The sequence below is a fragment of the Silurus meridionalis genome, chromosome 5 (genome assembly GCF_014805685.1).
Source record: "Silurus meridionalis isolate SWU-2019-XX chromosome 5, ASM1480568v1, whole genome shotgun sequence".
Lineage (NCBI taxonomy): Eukaryota > Metazoa > Chordata > Actinopteri > Siluriformes > Siluridae > Silurus > Silurus meridionalis.
The window spans coordinates 23,282,263-23,301,548 of NC_060888.1; the positions used below are offsets into that span (position 1 = coordinate 23,282,263).

General features: G+C 37.7%; 1 protein-coding gene across 5 annotated transcripts in view; it reads right to left on the reverse strand.

Moving 5' to 3' along the window:
* ndrg4 (NDRG family member 4) overlaps nt 1–13,786 on the reverse strand; it is a 39,670-nt gene extending 25,884 nt beyond the window's left edge. The window contains exons 1-4 of one of the 5 annotated variants that reach the window (XM_046849078.1): nt 13,621–13,786; nt 11,883–11,956; nt 5,674–5,764; nt 3,709–3,837 (exon numbers count right to left, since the gene is read on the reverse strand). In XM_046849078.1, coding sequence (XP_046705034.1) covers nt 3,709–3,837; nt 5,674–5,764; nt 11,883–11,956 — 294 coding nt within the window. In that variant the 5' untranslated portion in view covers nt 13,621–13,786. The remainder of the gene's footprint in view (nt 1–3,708; nt 3,838–5,673; nt 5,765–11,882; nt 11,957–13,620) is intronic. The other 4 variants (XM_046849079.1, XM_046849081.1, XM_046849080.1 and 1 more) reach the window with 4 other exon arrangements.
* Nucleotides 13,787–19,286: the final 5,500 nt, after the last annotated feature.

Consider the following 19,286-nt stretch of genomic DNA (forward strand, 5'->3'; position numbering starts at 1 on the left):
GACCCAATTCCCAGCACTATAATCTTCTTGCTGCTATTTACACTCTTAAGTTTGTATTGTTACAGCAAGATAGTACAGTATCATTCGGCTAGTTATTATCATGCTAGCAAACATGAGAGATTTGGAGGAAAGTCTTAGTTAACACTTTCACTAATTTAATGTTAGTGACTAAACTCATAGATATTGTATTGCTTTTTAAGTTATTTTTAAGTGAATATGTTCAAAATCTAAATCACCCATGAATGTTTGGCTACCTTTTGAAACGTATTGGTTTTTTGTTCATGATTTCACCGAAAGATTTTGAGTTGTACTCAGTTTAGAAAGAAAAATCTCAACAACTAGCTAGTATCAAAAAGCAACAAGAATAATCACGCTTGCAAAAATGACAGATTCGAAATAAAGCTTAACGTTAGCCTGAATGTAAAAATCATACTGGATATTTATATAGTATACAGCATGCTGTCTCTTTCAGACATTCAGTAAATGTAAGTGTTTATACAATTAGGCTTTGAATTCAAGGAAATTCTTTTACTTGAATTAAGAAGTTCTGTACATGATCTGCCTGTGAACCTTATTGACTCTTTTCTGTTTTAAAAATGAACCTAAAAATGCTGATCTATCCAATTTCACTTAAGCATTCAAAAAAGTCATAACAGGAAATGATATTGGGAAGTCGACAAGAGCACATTACACACAGTACTGGAATGCAGGGAGACACTCATATGTTAAAAAAAAAAAAAAAAACCAAAAACTTAATCATCTTATCCTATTTACAGCCTCCTGACCTAACATGACTGGGGTGATTTATTATGATGAACTGATAAAAGTGGCGCTTTTACAAACCTGTGCACTGAAATTATTATTGCCCTTAAGCAGCGTTTACATAATCTCGATCAATTTATGCAATCAGAAATTATATAATTTTATTTTTGCTACCTAAAGAAGACGTATTCATAAATTAATCCTACTTACTTTAAGGTCCACAATAAACAATATATTAATACTTGAGTAATGCTTTCATGCTAATGAATTAATACATGCACTAATCTTTAGAATTCTTTCATTAGGAAATAGTTCAGTGCAGATATTAACAGACAACTTAGACATACAATGGATATATAAAATGTTTACACACCCCTGAACAAACTGCAGTATAGTGTGATGTAAGAAATGAAACCAAGATTAATCATGCAAGATGTCATTGAAACCAACACAAATCAAAAGAAAGAAAAAAAACCCAGATTTTTTTGGAAATAGTCAAAAAGTACAATAACCTTGATTTTTCGTTCTTAAAATCTTCACGGTTTAAGCTTTTTACAGGATCCCACTGGTCTATGATCAAAGGTATTGAGCAGGAAAGGAGTATAAAATATTTTCCAATATGGTTGATGGACCATGGAATACAATATGTTCCATGTGAATCAACATCAAAAAAAGAAACTGAGGCACACTAATGGCCTTAACAAGAACAGGACATCTTTACAAGACAAAACATTAATAGCAAGAGTGTCAAAAGACCTACATAAAATGTGTTGCACGAATATCCAACTGAATATATTCTTATATATAAATATATTATTTACATATCAGGGCTATGGAGTAGAGTGGTTAAAAGTAAACTTTTTTTGGATAATTCTCCTGCATTTGGTACAAACACAAGACACTCAATGATCACCATATCCAGAGTGAATTGTGGTGGAAGTATCCTGCAATTCTTTTCTCTTTAGACTGGGGCTATCTATTTTATACCTGTAGGTCTCTTCCAGACAGCAGAAGATGAAGAATACAATCACCTTCTGTCACAAACCAGAGTACAAATCCAAATAAACACATGATCTCACCTAAAAGGGCTGTTGAAAATTGCCAAATAGAGATGATCTTAGTTGCTAGATTAAAAAGACCCAATAGGACTGCATGCTATTTTTTAATTACGGTGTGTTCACACTTCTGCAACCAGGTTATTGATCTGAGATAATCTACACTATATGGGAGAAAGTATTGGGACACCTGACTTTTGTAGCCATATGTGGCTCTTCTCCAAACTTAGTAGAATAAAACTTTCTCTTTTACATGAACTAGGAGACCCAAACCTGTTCCAGCATGGCAGTGCCCCTGTGCACAAAGCCAGCTTCCTGAACCAACCCATGGTTTACATGGTTTGGAGTGGAAGATCTTGATTGGCCCACTATAGAGCTCTGACCTCAACCCTACTGAACAGCTTTGGGATGAATTGGAACATTGGCTCCCCCCTGGGAATTCTTCCCTCATATTGAAATATCACCCCAGAAGAATAAAGATTATTAAAACAGTTTTAAATTAATTAAATATGGAATGGGATATGTGAATCAAATATAGCACATATGAATTTAAAGTCAGATGTCCACAACCTTTTCTGTATATAGTGAACTTATCTTGACTCATCTTGATTACCTTACATCACAAAACGTTTATATCTGCAGTGTGTAGACTTTTTTATATCCCTTGTATATGAATAGTCATCAATATTCTATTCGGATCAGCAACGGTTATTAGTGTCTTTTTAACTAGTCTGAACTTTAAGATATTTAAATAACTACATACAGTGTGCAATCTAATGTTGATGATGATGTTCTAGCAGGAACTTGGCTCAAATTAAACACAGAAATTAATTACTTATACTAATAAAGCATAATAATATGCTAATTATGCATTTATATAATGATGATGCAATCTATATGTTTCACAGGTGGAAAAAGTCGATAGTATACTGGGTATTTACTTTTATTTATAATACTGTATGTCTTGGTTTCAGTTATAGTTTAGAATGGGGTGTGCTAAATAAAAAAAATAATTGAAAAAATAATAAATAAAATACAAAAAGTATTTTGTTTGCCTGTTAGTGTATACACTTCATTATTTCCTGATTAATGCAAAGCTTTATTCATTATTATTAAAGCGTTAGTATTAGTATATTGCTTATTTTTGGACCTTATAGTAAAGCATTTTCTATTTTATTAATGAAAAGGGCATTTATGTTCTGTTTTCTGAAGTAACACATCAGCAATGAACTATGTATTTCTGAAAAGCATATGAATCTACAATGACTGCAAACACAGTCACTTCAGAATCTGGATATTGTTGGCCAATTTATTGTATGTTTATCGACTGCAGAGTTTAGTATTTATTCATTCATTAGGCTGATGCTTTTATTCAAAACAGGGTTGAGTGAGGCAGAATCCAAGCCAAGCACTGAACTGGGATACAGGGATAAGAGCTGGGATTTGACCTCAACCACAAAACCTAAGATAAATGTATTGTTTTGGGATGTTTTTTTTGGGCTGTTATTCCTGCGAAAGGTGCTGATATAACAAGAGAACATTACTAGTACATGTATAGTGATGAAAAATGTGGAAAAGGTTTTGAGCTCCTTGAATACAAAATAACATGATTTGCCTGCACAGTCTAAATGACTAAAGCGTCGCTTTTGTTGTTCAGTGGTTAAGGTTTAAACCCCAGGTCAGACCGAGAACCCTGGTGAAACACTTGGCTGTGGCAGTCTGGATAAAAGCCTCTGCCAATTGCAAATAAAAAAAAAACACTAAGTTCTGCAGTTCTGTGATCCTCCAAGAGAGGAGATTTACTCCAAGCTACTCTAAGATTCAATTCTAAACAGGAATTTACTTCTAATCTACTGTTAGACGAAGTGGGCATGGCCTGTGCATTTGTTACCAGGATGCACCCCCCGCTGGTCCGGTGGCGGCGTGTCACACCGAGCCAATGGCGAGCGATCTCATGCCACTTGCGGGTAGGGCGTGCTGGCTGGGGGCAGGGTCCTGCGTTCACACATGCTCCTCTCGCCTGCCTCATTACACATAAACACGTGTTACAGGAAAAACAAACAGCGTCCTGTAGATGTGCCGACTATGACATGTACTAATAGAATAGAATAGCCTTTATTTGTCACATATACATCACAGCACAGTGAAATTTGTTCTTTGCATATCCCAGCTTGCTCAGAGGCTGGGGTCAGAGTGCAGGGCGGCCATGATACGGTGCCCCTGGAGCAAGGAGGGTTAAGGGCCTTGCTCAGGGGCCCAGGAGTGGCAGCTTGGCGATTCCGGGGTTTGAACCCCCAACCTTCCAATCAGTATCCCAGCATTTGTATACTATGCCGTATACAGATTTCACCTTTCCTGATTATGAACTTCTCAGTGTTTAGTACCAAAATCTTATAACCTTTAATTTGCTAAAGTAGCCTTGCAAAAATAACCACTAAGGAATATGTGTGGTGGCCTTGGAATAGGCCTCTTATTTTAACAAACGTAAATTTATAGCTATTTAAAATCTCGTTACTGGCAAAATGTTCCAATTTTCATTACAAGTTTTATGCCAATTCAATTAAAAGACATCAGCACAATGTCTCTGATTGCCTAAAAACAACAAATATTTATTGATTTTATTTGAATTGATTGCAATTAAAATATTTCCTTGAGTAAGATTAAGTTACTCCACTTACATTTGTAAGGAAAAAATTGCAGTAAGTTTAGATCTGTTAATTTCTACAATGTAGGTGACATGAATCATCGAAAATTTTAAGGGCTGAAATAACTGATTGTGTCTGTTGTTCTATTGGAATATAACCTACAACTTGAAAGCATGATGTTCAATGTGAGAAGAAAACTAATCAGCAAGCTAGCATTTTTGTTACATCTTTTGTTTTTTAAACTGGCTTGTTCATTTCTTAGTTTAATCTCTGTTAAAAAATAGCATTTCTGCATTTTTCTACATTTTCCTTATTTGATTTGGTAGAAGAATAACTTTGGTCTAAACGATGGGGTTTTCCAGACCACCACACATATAACACATGCATGAATTCACTGTATTTCTTAATGCCATTGGAATAAGAAGTAAACATATGTTTAATGATCTACAAATAATCTATATAGTCTATTATGGTACTTTATAGTCTATGTGGATCAAGTCCAGTTCCTAGTGTTTTTGGTTTTGACCCTTTTTGCCTGGACTTTACCACTGCAGTACAGTTTAAATTCTCTATGCTGATTCAGCCATGCAGTTTACATTATGCAGAATGTTTCTCTTGCATCTCAGAGTTATATTTTTGTTAAGATTTGCATTTGCATCGTTCCAGAAGCCTCATACAAGAATAAAACCTCTGAGTCTCTCTGCATGGCAAAATTTCAAATCACAGTTCAAAAAGTTTTTTTCCCCTTTTTTCAAATGATCTGATTAACACAGAAGTAAAAACACTTCAGCAATCAACCAGAGCTTTAATTAGTTGCCGGTTTACGTCATTCACTGTATGTGGCTTGAAATCCAACACAATTTTATGTACTCAAGTATACAGAATGTTCCAAGCCATAAAAAAAACAGGCTTTTATAAAGGTGTTATTTTCCACACCATTATTTTAGATGACGTCGTTCTCGACACCACCAACCACCGTCTCCCCCCACTCCCACCCCCGCCGCATTACGTGCTTTTCATATCTCTATATGCTGAAACTGAAATGGAGCACTATGTGGGTTCACAGACATACAAAATCATCCACACACATAAAATGAGGACACCCAAATCCCTACTTCATACACTATAATTAGATGCATCGAATGTAACAAACACACACACACACACACACACACACACACACACACACACACACACACACACAAACTCACCAATTCTGTCTCCTGGCCTCTGGTTTCTGGAAGTAACGGCTTCTCCTCGATGAATTGCTGTTCCTTAATGCCAGCCATCTTGGAGAGCAACCTGAAATCACCATAGCAACGACAAAAAAAAAATACCTGAGATTAGTCAGGCTGCTTCAGAGCATTCCACTGCAAAATCACATTTATCTCTTAGAGCATCCAAAATATGAGCATATTCCCCACACAATACACACACATTACTTCTACAATACAGCTGTTGTTAAGTAAACAGGGATAAACTAGCTCCATCACTCAGACCGACGCCTATTCAATAAAAAACAATAAGCCAGCCTGCTAATGCTAATCCTCCCAGCTGAATGGACTCGACAGGATGTGATTCATTGCAGGTCATGTCACCAATTCACACAGTCGACAACTAGCATCGTGCTGTTTTATCATGCTACAGCAAACAGATACTCACATACTTGATAATGCATTTAGGTAGACATGACAGAAATAACAAGTATAATCATTTCACAGAGAGCAGCATTGAGAAACAAACCAGCACAGCATTTGATGGTGATAAAGTGTTTCAAATGTATGGCTGCTTAATTCAGGAGAAAAGTAGTTCCTTTACACCAGGGCTGTTAACTCTCCAAATAATGTGAACATACGATCATAATGATATGTTATTAATGGTATACTAATAGAAATCTTTTAAAATATATTGAAAAAATACTGGTGTAAGCATTAACCTGTACTTCCTTCCTTCCTTCATTCATTATTTCCTACTGGTGTAAGTATACACCTGTTCTTCCTTCCTTCCTTCCTTCCTTCCTTCCTTTCTTCCTTCCTTCCTTGCTTCCTTCCTACCTTCCTTTCTTCCTTCCTTCCCTCCTTCCTACTGGTGTAACTATTCACCTGTTCTTCCTTCATTCTTTCCTTTCTTCCTCCTTCTTTTATTCCTTTCTTCCTTCATTCCTTCCTACTATGTAAGTACACATCTGTTCTTCCTTCCTTCCTTCCTTCCTTCCTTCCTTCCTTCCTTCCTTCCTTCCTTCCTTCCTTCCTTCCTACTGGTGTAATTATACACTGATTCTTGCTTTTTCCTTTGGTCCTTTTGGTGTAAGTATACACCTGTTATTTATTCCTTCCTTCCTTCTTTTATTCATTCATTCCTACTGGTAAAAGTATACATCGGTTTTTCCTTCCTTCTTTCCTTCCTTCCTTCATTCCTACTGGTGTAAGTACACATCTGTTCTTCCTTTCTTCCTTGTTTCATTCGTTCTTACTGTTGTAAGTATACGCTGATTCTTTCTTTTTTCCTTTGTTTCTTTTGGTTTAAGTATACACCTGTTATTTCTTTCATCCTTCATGCCTTTCTTCCTATTGGTGTAAGAATACACCTGTCCTTCCTTCCTTCCTTCCTTCCTTCCTTCCTTCCTTACTTCCTTCCTTCCCCACTTTCTAAAGTCCTCCTAATTCCTGTTGTAGACCTGGAAGTAAACCTTAGTTGATACTTCAAGTGTATCAAAATAAACTACAAAATACAGCAGCCACACCATGTATAAAAACAAACTACTGTATTATTTTTTTCATACTATGAAATTATTTTACAAGGGAGCATAAAATCTCTTCACAAACATTCCATAAACTGGCATATTTATTCTCTGTTCTTGTATCATTACACTGACTTTTTGATTAAGAAAACTATGTTTGATAGCAACAGCTTTTCTTGGGCTGAGTCACACAATAAATCTGACATATACAACCAGTTAACAGATCAAATATTCACATACATGTCGCCGTCATCTTCCAAATGAAGGCCTGTTCTAAAGTAACCAAGAGTTGAATGTTTAACAGTTTGCAAATGACTTTTATTAAAGATTTTAAAGGGGTTAACTTGTTTGTTTGTTTCAACAAATAAGTTTCCTGTAAGGGATCAATTAGATTACCTTATCATACTGGATAAGTATTCAATATGGTTTTAAATGTTCAGGTTTTTTACCCCATGTAATTTATTGGCCGTCAACCATTTGACTGTGATGGTGTGAGAATGATTCAGCAGCTCTTGAGGGGTTGATTAGTTTGGTTGCATAACAGCAGACAAAAATCACACAATCGAAGCCAAGTGTTGGGTAACTGTGACAACAGTGGCCAGCATGCATTCTAGCTCTTTCTCAAATGTGTTAATGAAGAGACCTGAAAACAAGGAGCTCTTTCACTCCAGACCCACTAAACCTGTTACATTATTCATCAAGTTAGATGCACTTATATATATATATATATATATATATATATATATATATATATATATATATATATATATATATATATATACTTTTTTTTAGAAAAAGTCCTTCCCTCACATAAAAGACTTCCTAATGCATGACTGTCTAAGTGCTCATTAAATCTGATCAGTTTCCTCATACCCCCTCCTCTGGCCAAAATCATAAACTGACATGCCACTAATGCTGACTCACAGATGTTTACGAGTTGTTCTCAGCTCCTGAAAGGAGACATCTGACATATTGTCTCATATTTGCCCCTTGCCCAAAATAGCACTTCTATCACACCAAACCATGATGACTTATACAGGCTTTTTATTGGGCTCTGCACCCATGCCAGTGTTGCTATGGCAACGTCAAGTAGCATGGGCAAATCCTGCTGGGTTCTTCTGTTTATTTCTGCTTCGACGTTTGCCCTTGCTTTCAATATGTATGCTATTTCAGGCTTTTATTTCATTAAATGGTAAAGTAACCTTTTACATTTCATTTTTAAAGCCTAAGTTCAATTTCGATACCTTTTTCTTTTTACTTTCCACAGAACTTTTGATCATGTGATGGCCTTCTCTAAGAGATATATATAAGTCCTTCACCCCACAACCACCCCCTCCACCCCCAACCTGAATTACCAAGGGTCTGACTTTGTTCTAGGCAAACAAATCTTGCACATACATGCTGCCTTCCCAGGCAACGTACTGCTGAATGGAACCTTGGTTTAGTGACACCCTACAAAAATTATTCTTTTCCACTAACACTATCTTATTTTCAACAATTATAACTTTAATGAAACATTCTTTTTCCTGTCAGTCAGAGCGAAACTAGCAAAACTAGCCACTCGTGCACTCAAGACTGTAGCGAGTGCAATCTTTTATTAAATTCAGTAGTACATGCAGAATTGCTTTTGCCTTGTATCTGCAGTAGCTGGGACAGGTTTTCAGTTTGGTTATTTCATGTGATGAAGAACTAGTTAATGGGTTCAACTTGGTGATTACTAAACTCTGAAAATTGGCTGAAAGAAAAATATGGTCAAATGTGTACGACTGTAAATGTAGTTAGAGTTGCATGCTGTTTAAATATGTCTAGCTGTTCACGAGAAATAAGTCTGACCTAGTATGCCAAATACCAGTCAATGGCTGAAAACTGGGCTGTGTGTAGGTGTGTGTGTGTGTAGGCACTGAGCAGTTATGCTTTTATATCGCTGCAGGGACCAAATTTCCTTACGCACATTTGTCTGATTGTTTGAAAAGACTGCTTTATATATGCTTTTATTAAAAATGAATTCGAGTTTCATTAAGCATTAGGTTTAGGTGTAGGCATCATCCACAAAGATGGAAAGACATGTGTGTGTGTGTGTGTGTGTGTGTGTGTGTGTGTGTGTGTGTGTGTGTGTGTGTGTGTGTGTAAACTTTAAAATCTGGTGCAGTTGTGTATATGGGGCAGCAGACTGAATTTGAATAACAGAGTCTGACTGTCAATAGCAGTAGCGATTGGCTCAATAATCTGGCAACAATCACAGACAAAATATTGACTCTTGTCCAGTCAAGACAAAGCCAATAAGGCCACAAAACAGCATCCTTCCTGTCATCTGGTCTGGTCTGTTTATTGTTATCCTAGATCTGGAATATAATAGACTCTAATTTGCAGTCCTTCAAATTATAATGCTAATGAGGTATACAGAAGAACACTGGAAACTCTTCTCATACAGAAAAAAAATTCCCATAGGTAAAAAAGGATTATTAAACATAGAATTAATGAAATGGAGCATGTAAATGTGGAAGATGAAATACAGAAACCAGATGAGGTTGAGAAAAAAAAGCACTAATAAACAAAGTCTGTTTTTTATGTTAACATTGCCGCAGGCTTCCACAGAGTTCTTTAGTCCTGAGGGCTGTCTCGTTAGTGGGCCATGGTTCCAGAGAGACCCCGTGCCTATGGAGGAATATACACCTGCATAGTTTGAGCGTTTCCTAAAATCTGATCTAGCTAATGGGTAAAGTATTTATCTTTTAATGTGTGCTAAACCAGATGTGTTGGTACTTGGGAAACTGATTACGGCAGTGAATTTAAAGTTAAGAGTTGAAAAACCCTAATCTTTAGCATGCTTGCAGAGGCCCACCAATCAACCAAATCCCAGAAGGTTAGCAAAGAATGGAAGGCTTTAATTTCCTTGAATTTTTGAAAAGTGTCATGTTCTTAAAGGCCTTGATTTACACCTAGAAATAGATAAATAAAATTTAAATTCCTTTGGCTGAATTGTAGTGTGAAAAGGGTGTGCCACTAGAGGGTGCTCCTCCAAATGGAACCTGTTTTGACGTTTTTGCCTTTCCTTTAAGTCCTTGTAATTTATCATGTTTTTTGCTTATCACACCGTATGAGAAAACCACCGCTAAAATCTTGGTTCGAATTATACAACACATTGAGCGATAGCACATTTGTTATTCATCTCTGATTAAACAATGAGAATAAAAATAGACCTGTATTTAAAGAACCAGAATCAGCAAGGTCTGAGCTTGTGCAAAAAAATGGCACTAAAGTACCTGTAAGTGTCCCTGAGAGTTTCAGGTTGTCCAATGCTGTCTTCCTGCTAGTGGCTTTAGAAGAGAATCACACTATGCTTTTAACACTTCCAGAACTTTATTGTTGATGGCGTTGACTTTGGTTTCAGCGGCACAAAACTTTAATCCAAATAATTATTTTAAAAGGTGTAACTTTCATCAGCTACGGTATCACACAAAAAAATTCGAGTATAGAGTACCCCTTTGAAATTCCAAGGTTGGTGACAACCAAGAAAGCAGCATCCCTGCAAAACAATGGCAAATATTTTGTTATCTTGCTCCATGAGCCCAGTTCAGACATCTTTAGAAAATCAAATACTCAATATGTACTGGAGAATATTTGCTTGATTACACTTCCAGCAACAAAACTGTAAACTGAAGGGAATCATTGAAAGGGTGCGCTCTTCACACCTCTGGTAGGAGTTTGGGTTATTGCCCATAAGCATAGTCCAACTATCCAGCATTCAAACTATAGCATCAGGGACACTCTATGCCTCTGGAGGAATTTCTACTTCCAGCTCCTATACACAGATTCCTACCATGACAGATCCAAGACAGAGGCACTGTGCCAGGCCAGCAGATGGTAAAGCAATGTGTGGTTTTCTGCATGACTGATTTTACCATTTCCAAAAGAAGGGACACTTTTAAGATGTTCCAGCTCAAACCCACCTTTAGGACACACTGACCATATCAGTCCACATTTCTTTTTTAGTTATTCAGGTCCTCACATGCAGTACCCTCTGCAAGATGTCAAAATCTAGACGAATCCTTTATTAATCCAGTTGTTGCTTTAAATAGAAACCCCACTATGAACCAGGACTCTCCGGAACAGCCAGAGGATCAAATACCCTTGTCAGTTGATAAGAGTCTATTTGACTGCAGCTCATCTTAGCATGTGTTTTTTGTTTTTTTTTTCTGAAAACTGTCAGAAAATTTTGATAGCACCTTCATCTCCATCACAATCCAAAAAAAAAGTCGGGTATATATGACAGTGAGATGTGCAAGCGTGCACGTTGTCAGCGAGTCAACTAATGCACTTTGTTCCACTGCCAAAGAAACCACAGGCATGGAGGAGTGGCTGTTTATTCAAGTGATCTCGATTTTTTTTGGCATAAACACTTGCACTGTTTGGCCAGTAAAAAACAACAACTTAGACAATCTATCACTATTAACCTGCAGTCTATGAATGTAGGACCCATGCTGTGCAATGATTGGTTGCTCGCATGCATCACAGATCTTGAAATGTATTCTCCTCAAGGTGACATGGGAGGACGTCACGATTGTTGGGTCAATGGTATGAATGGGAAATAAAAGACGGACAAAAAGAAATGAAGAGATGGACTGTATGCCAAAAAAAAAGAAAAGACTACGAGCTACGGTTGCAAGCAGAACTACGTACATCGTCTGCAGCAGGGTCTGTGAAACCGTGCAGCTAGTCTTGGAGGGGAAGTTCCAGAACAATCCGGGCCCCATCTAGCAGTACAAAACAAGAACCGTTGAAGTTTGCACTAAACACATAAAGAGCATTAAGGCATTTCTGTATTGAACTGTGGATGCAAAAATGAGCATCCAGTGATATCGGCATCATTAAAGGTTGAGGGGGAAAAAAAAAAAGGAAGGCAAAGCTTAGATGCTAAACAAGAGCAGACAAAATGGGAGCCTTTACAAACTCTGAGGTTGAATGGCTTTTTTTAATTTAAAAAGAAAGAGGCAAAGCAACTTCGCAGTATGATTTTAGACACAAAAGACAAACATTTGTCTGACTTTCTGCAGTCCAGACCGAAAAAGGGGGAATTGAGTCCATGAGATATATAACTGTGGCAGAAAGAAAGTTGGCAAGACTGTTTGTGTTGCATCGTTATGTAACAGGGAGCAGGCACTGCATGTGAGAATTCTCAATAGTTTGAGTCCGAGAGATCCCACAGATGGCAGCTTTTGCAACAGTTTATTGCCTGGTTATTGATGTTACACAGTTAATCTCAAGCCTTGTCCACCAGAAATGAACAAACCTAAGATAATGTTTCTGGTTTAAAGGAGTGAGGGTTTGCCAGCAGAGCCCAGTGCAGACTTAATGTGTGTATTGAAAAAAGCTTGCTGTTCACCGTCACTATGACAAGCTTGAACTTCAGCCAAACCTTACGTGTGTAAACAATATATGCGCATACATTCGTACATGCACACTGGGTACTTTAGAATACAGACTGCACATCTGTTGGAAACATATACATATCATGTCATGTTTTGTTATTTTACTCACAGGTGATCTTAATGTAACCCATACCAAACCATTTGAAAAGGTTTAATTGCTTTGGCATCTAGACCTTTCCTCAGTCTAGTTTGAACGCAATCCATCACATCACTACAGTTCAAATTGCATCCAGCGCTGAGACAAACAAAGCCCTTGACGCTGTGGCTGTTTCACGAATCAGAGTGCAAGGGAATGCTGGGAGGGGCCAGTGGTTTCGAAACCTGATTTCCAAAAACTGTGGCCAATTGAATCCAACGTAAAACGAGCCCCCGGTTCGGGAGCATACCACCCTAGGGAAGTTCCATCTCTGTGCTGCAGTCTGGCCCCTCACCAGCTGCTCAGGCGTCAAATATTATGTGAAGTGAGGCTGGTGATTAAGGCGAGACCAGAGAGCCATTGTTATCGGTTAGTACACAGCATCCAAATATATCCCAAGCACATAGTAGAGGCCAAAAGAATCCACAAGTGCCACCTGTTAAAGCTAAAGGTGTGTCCAGATTGATTTTCAGCAAGGTCCCTTCTGGCATCTGACGCAGCTCTTTTGCAGGTCCATAAATCTAATGTAACGACCTTCACCTCCTCAGCCAGACGTGTAGCAACTGCACAAGAAGCTCGTTCGTTCACACACTGCAAGCCAGAACATGTGCGTAGGAGTGAGCTGAGTGTTTATAAAGGTCATTAGGGGGGGCCTTAATCTGTTATACATTTGATCTCTCTCTAAGTATCCTCCAACACGTAGCCATTAGCTGTACACACCAACATAAAGTCAAGCTTACACACAACACACACAAAACACACAAAACACACGTTGGAGACTGGCATATGAGCTTCACAAATACAAAATAAATGAAACAATAAATAATGATATAAAGACATGTATATCTCCTACCTGGAGACCTTCTGTGTCTGCTGTTTCTTCAACGGAAGATGATTTCAGAGTGTTTGGCTTCTTTGTTTTTCTGCTTCTTCTATGAGCGTGAGCGTCCGTGTGTGTTTTGTTGAGATGCTGCTACCCTATGAGGACTCTGCTTTCTGAACCTCTATTTCTCTGTCTCTCTTTTTCGCCCTCCCTCTCTCACTTCCTTTCTCCCTCCCACCCGCCACGGTAATAAACAGAGAGCACGTGTCGTCCTGAATGATGCAGCATGAGCGCACAATAATCGCAAGAGACTGACAGAGAGAGAAAGTATGAAAGGGAGGGAGGAAACAAAGGAACTGAGAAACAAATATAGGCTTGGAGGTAAAGCAAAAACAATGAAATCACGGAAAGGAATGGAGCGATAATCTGTACATTTAGGGAAAGACAAAATCTAGATAGACTATGGCAAAAATAACTTCTTTATCAATTAATAATGTTGAGATCTACGAAACAAAAGCACACCAATGGTTAATGAAATCTAACTCCATACCAAAATTCAAAACATGCCCCTTCTAAGACTGCCTTTATTGATCTTCATTCACCACTTTATCCTGGGGTATAGTGGATTCTATTCCAGGATCGCTGGGAGTGAGGCAGGAATACATCCTGGATGAGATCCCAGTCCATCAAAGGGGACCATTCACCTTCTAATTTACACTAAGAGTAGCCAGTTTAGCTATTGACAGGTATTTGGAGGAACCAACGGAATACTTAAAGGAACCCACAAGGAAACAGCGAGAACATCTGAACATTTAAATCTTCACACAGACAGTAAACTGAGCTCAGAATAAACCCAGTGACTGCTGAGCAGTGAGATTGTAATCTTTTATGGTACCTGCTTGCATTAGTAGTAATTACTCTGATGTGCATCCATTATTTTTTTAGATTTTTCTCAGTACAGAATGGATAATTTACAAGTGTCTGATAACCAAAAGTAGCTACTTACTCCTACTACTTGCAGGTCAGCCAGCATACAACTGCAAGTTTCTTGTGGAATGTTTATTAGCTTAGCATATCTAGCCACTGGGACTGTTGCCCAGTCATTAAAGCAGGACTGCTCCAGCTGCTTTAATTTAGAGGGTTTGCACTTCTCTGGCTATTCAAAGATATTTAAATGTTTCCCTTCAAACTTTTCCAGTGGTCCTGCTGGAAGGTGAATCTCCATTCCACTATTAAATCTCTGCCAGACAACAGTTTTTCCTTAAGAATTATGCTGGATTTTTTTCCCTCTGTCTTTCCTTTAATTCTGACCACTTTTCAAGTCCCTGCCAATGAGAAACATTTTTACAGATTGATGCTACCACCACCATGCCTCACTTTGTAAATATATATTCAATCACATTTTAGGATTATTGAATTTTTACGTTTAACACAAGATGTTTTCATTTACAAACCAACCATTTTGAACTTATATTGTAGTTCCAGTATATCCATGTCAAATAAAAAATTCATGTGGTAAAGCAATAAAAGTGGAGTGGTAGTGGAGTGGAGAGGTGCTGGGTTACTGACCGGAAGGTCAGAAGTTGCCAAGCTGCTGTCCTTGGGCCCTTGAGCAAGACCCTTAACCCTCTGTGCTCCAGGGGCTCCTTATCATGGCTGACCCTGCGCTCTGACTCCAGTTACCGAGCAAGTTGCATATGCGAAGAAAGTATATCACTGTGCTGTACATGTGACAAATAAAAGCTATTCTATTTAAAACACCAAGGAGGTTACGCAAGGCACTGTGAGTATGTAGTCACACTTCAGTAAATTAGCATCATCCTGTGTTGTCTGACACTGAAAATCTTGTAAATCTCTTTCTCATTTCTGCAGCACATGCTATAGCAGCTAAAAACAACCCCCCCATCTCTGTTAATGTTTCATACATCTGGGATGACTTTGCTGAAATATGATGCATGATGAATATATAATGACTGAGCATTTGGCAGAAAAACATGTTCAAGTAAACTATATTTTCAGTTGTCGAATCACTGTCATCTTTTTTTTTTGTCAACTTAAAATGAATGTTATATATATATATATATATATATATATATATATATATATATATATATATATATATATATATGTATGCTAGCGTCCTCCATATTTTTTTCTTATATCTATAGCTATATCTTTTATATTGATGCATTAATTACACGTATATATATATATATATATATATATATATATATATATATATATATATATATATATATATGTATAGATAGATAGATAGATAGATAGATAGATAGATAGATAGATAGATATACATATATACATATATACACTCACCGGCCACTTTATTAGGTACACCTATCCAACTGCTCGTTAACGCAAATTTCTAATCAGCCAATCACATGGTAGCAACTCAATGCATTTAGGCATGTAGACATGGTCAAGACGATCTGCTGCAGTTCAAACCGAGCGAATGGGGAAGAAAGGGGATTTAAGTGACTTTGAACGTGGCATGGTTGTTGGTGCCAGACGGGCTGGTCTGAGTATTTCAGAAACTGCTGATCTATTGGGATTTTCATGCACAACCATCTCTAAGGTTTACAGAGAATGGTCAGAAAAAGAGAAAATATCCAGTGAGTTTCAGTTCTGTGGGCACAAATGCCTTGGTGATGCCAGAGGTCAGAGGAGAATGGCCAGACTGGTTTGAGCTGATAGAAAGGCAACAGTAACTCAAATAACCACTTGTTACAACCGAGGTATGCAGAAGAGCATCTCTGAACGCACAACACGTCGAACCTTGAGGCGGATGGGCTACAGCAGCAGAAGACCACACCGGGTGCCACTCCTGACAGCTAAGAACAGGAAACTGGGGCTACAATTCGCACAGGCTCACCAAAATTGGACAATAGAAAATTGGAAAAACGTTGCCTGGTCTGATGAGTCTCGATTTCTGCTGCCACATTCAGATGGAAGGGTCAGAATTTGGCGCCAACAACATGAAAGTATGGATCCATCATGCCTTGTATCAACGGTTCAGGCTGGTGGTGGGGGTGTAATGGTGTGGGGGATTTTCTTGGCACACTTTGGGCCCATTAGTACCAATTGAGCATCGTGTCAACGCCACAGCCTACTTGAGTATTGTTGCTGACCATGTCCATCCCATTATGACCACAGTGTACCCATCTTCTGATGGCTACTACCAGCAGGATAAGGCGCCATGTCATAAAGCGCAAATCATCTCAGACTGGTTTCTTGAACATGACAATGAGTTCACTGTACTCAAATGGCCTCCAGTCACAAGACTCAATCCAATAGAGCACCTTTGGGATGAGGTGGAACAGGAGATTCGCATCATGGATGTGCAGCCAACAAATCTGCAGCAACTGCGTGATGCTGTCATGTCAATATGGACCAAAATCTTTGAGGAACAGTACCTTGTTGAATCTATGCCACGCAGGATTAAGGCAGTTCTAAAGTATATACCGTATATACATCCCATTCCATATTTAGTATCCATTTGCTGTGATAATAACCTAAACTCTAAACTCTTCTGGGAAGATGTTCCACGTGATTAGAAAAGAAATTATATCTCTGGATTGGTTAAACTCTATTTAAAAATAGACAGATACAACTAACATACTGAATTAAATGTAACTATTACTCTTCAGCTGGCATGACCTAACACCTTTAACATATGAAAAACATCATTGTTATGATTTTTCTAAAAATGAAATGGAGATTTCTTGTAAACTACATGTACAGAGCATACACTACATCTTTAGTGTTTTGTATTGGGGTTCCTTGCTTTAGGATGTGGTAAAAACTGTTGTAGATCCTGAGGTTCACAACAATCAGCATTCAGTATAATTGCATAATGTAAAGAATGTTTGTAAATACTACTAAAAGTAGTTTTATGAAGTAGAAGAGACAAGGATAAGGATAGTCAGTTAAAAATCTCCATAAATGAACAACAGAAACACTTTTATCATTAGATATATGCTTTTTGACCATCCAATTCCACAGTGATAACAAATGTTCATTTAATCTGCGGTCCTAAACCATTGTAGCAGATTGTTGGTATTAATTTCAGTCCAAATTAATCCTCATGACAGATATATTGTAAGCTTTATCTACATTTTATTACAACGAGCTGAAAACACATTCTGTAGAATTCAACATTCTGTAAATACTATATAAAAAATATTTCATATTTTTTAATCCCTTTGGAACGTATACATACATGTTCCCGTATAATTTATTACTATGGAAATGTATTTCTTTATTTGTTATTTATTTCTACAGAATGCTCATCAATTTGACCTCAAAACAGATCTCTGTTTGTATAGTCGTGCCATTCTAACCTAAAAATGCAACTCGCTATTTGCCCTACTGTTGCCTGTCCAGACTTTAGGTTTCAAGTAAAACTCATAAACTACATTTACCGTGAGCTCCACCAGTGCTGCTGCAATGGCTGCCAGAGGAAGTTCTAGTGATGCTGCTTCCAATTAGCACACAATGAAAACAAGCACAGTGAGAAGAGCTGAACATCAACTGAACATCCTATATATTTAATAATAAATTATAAAACATAAACCAATATTTACCATATACTGTACTTTACTATATAACACTTTATGTGTGTTAAATATTAATGAACTTTTGACTGTTTGGTCAGAAGGTGTGGATTAATTTTCTATAACAGCAGCTCTGACAGTATTTATAGGTTCATATTAGTACACTTGTTGTGATATATAATGGTTTCCAGAGCAAAAGCTCAATCAAGGTGACTTTAACAAAGCTAGTACATACTTCTGCATGTCACATGTTCAACATGATGTTTAAATAATTTGTGAGAATAGAAGCAGTTAAAGATAACAGGTATTATTATTACTGTAGAATGTCAGATACAATAAAAAACACAGGACAGTAAATACACAACACCGAAAACTGGACCACATTACCACTCAAATGGAGTGTCTTGATCGGCAGGTGATTTAAGTTCCTGCACTCTTTCCTGACAAATACGAACAACGCTCTCCTCTGTCCATTTACATTTACAGGATTTGGCAGACGCCATCCAGAGAGACTTACAATCACCTCATTTATACACCTGAGCAGTTAAGGGTTAAGGGCTGTGCTCAAGGGCAAAACAATGGCAGATTGGTGGTGCTGGTATTTGAACTCATCTCCTTATAATCATATGTTCACCATTGTAAACACTGAGCTGACACTTGCCTCCCACCATCCAACAGTGAGGGTGTGTATGATGAAGCCGAAAAGAGCTCAGACGTCCGCGTGTTTGCCAAAGACATTTACAACCCAAAGGCACTAAAGCAGAGCAGTGTGCTGAACAAACTCCTCAAGATGTGGGGCAGCGCCAACAAAAATCTACCTCAGTACATTTCAGCTTCAAATGTTCCACTGTACTAGTAATGCTCACTTTTACAAGCAGGATGCCGCCGTGTGTCCTCACAGACACCTAACAGGCTCTTTTTTGCGACTAAGAAAGCGATATTTTTGTAATTATGTAGTGAATCAGTTCAAGTTCTTAAAAGCTACAATGCCAGTGTAATGGAAGTCTGACCTTAAATCCTTTAACAAACATATACAGATTTTAACACTAGAGCTGGAGTAGGAGCTATCCTCAAATAGACATTTCTAAAACTTAAAAACACAGTATGTACAGTATGTTTCAAATG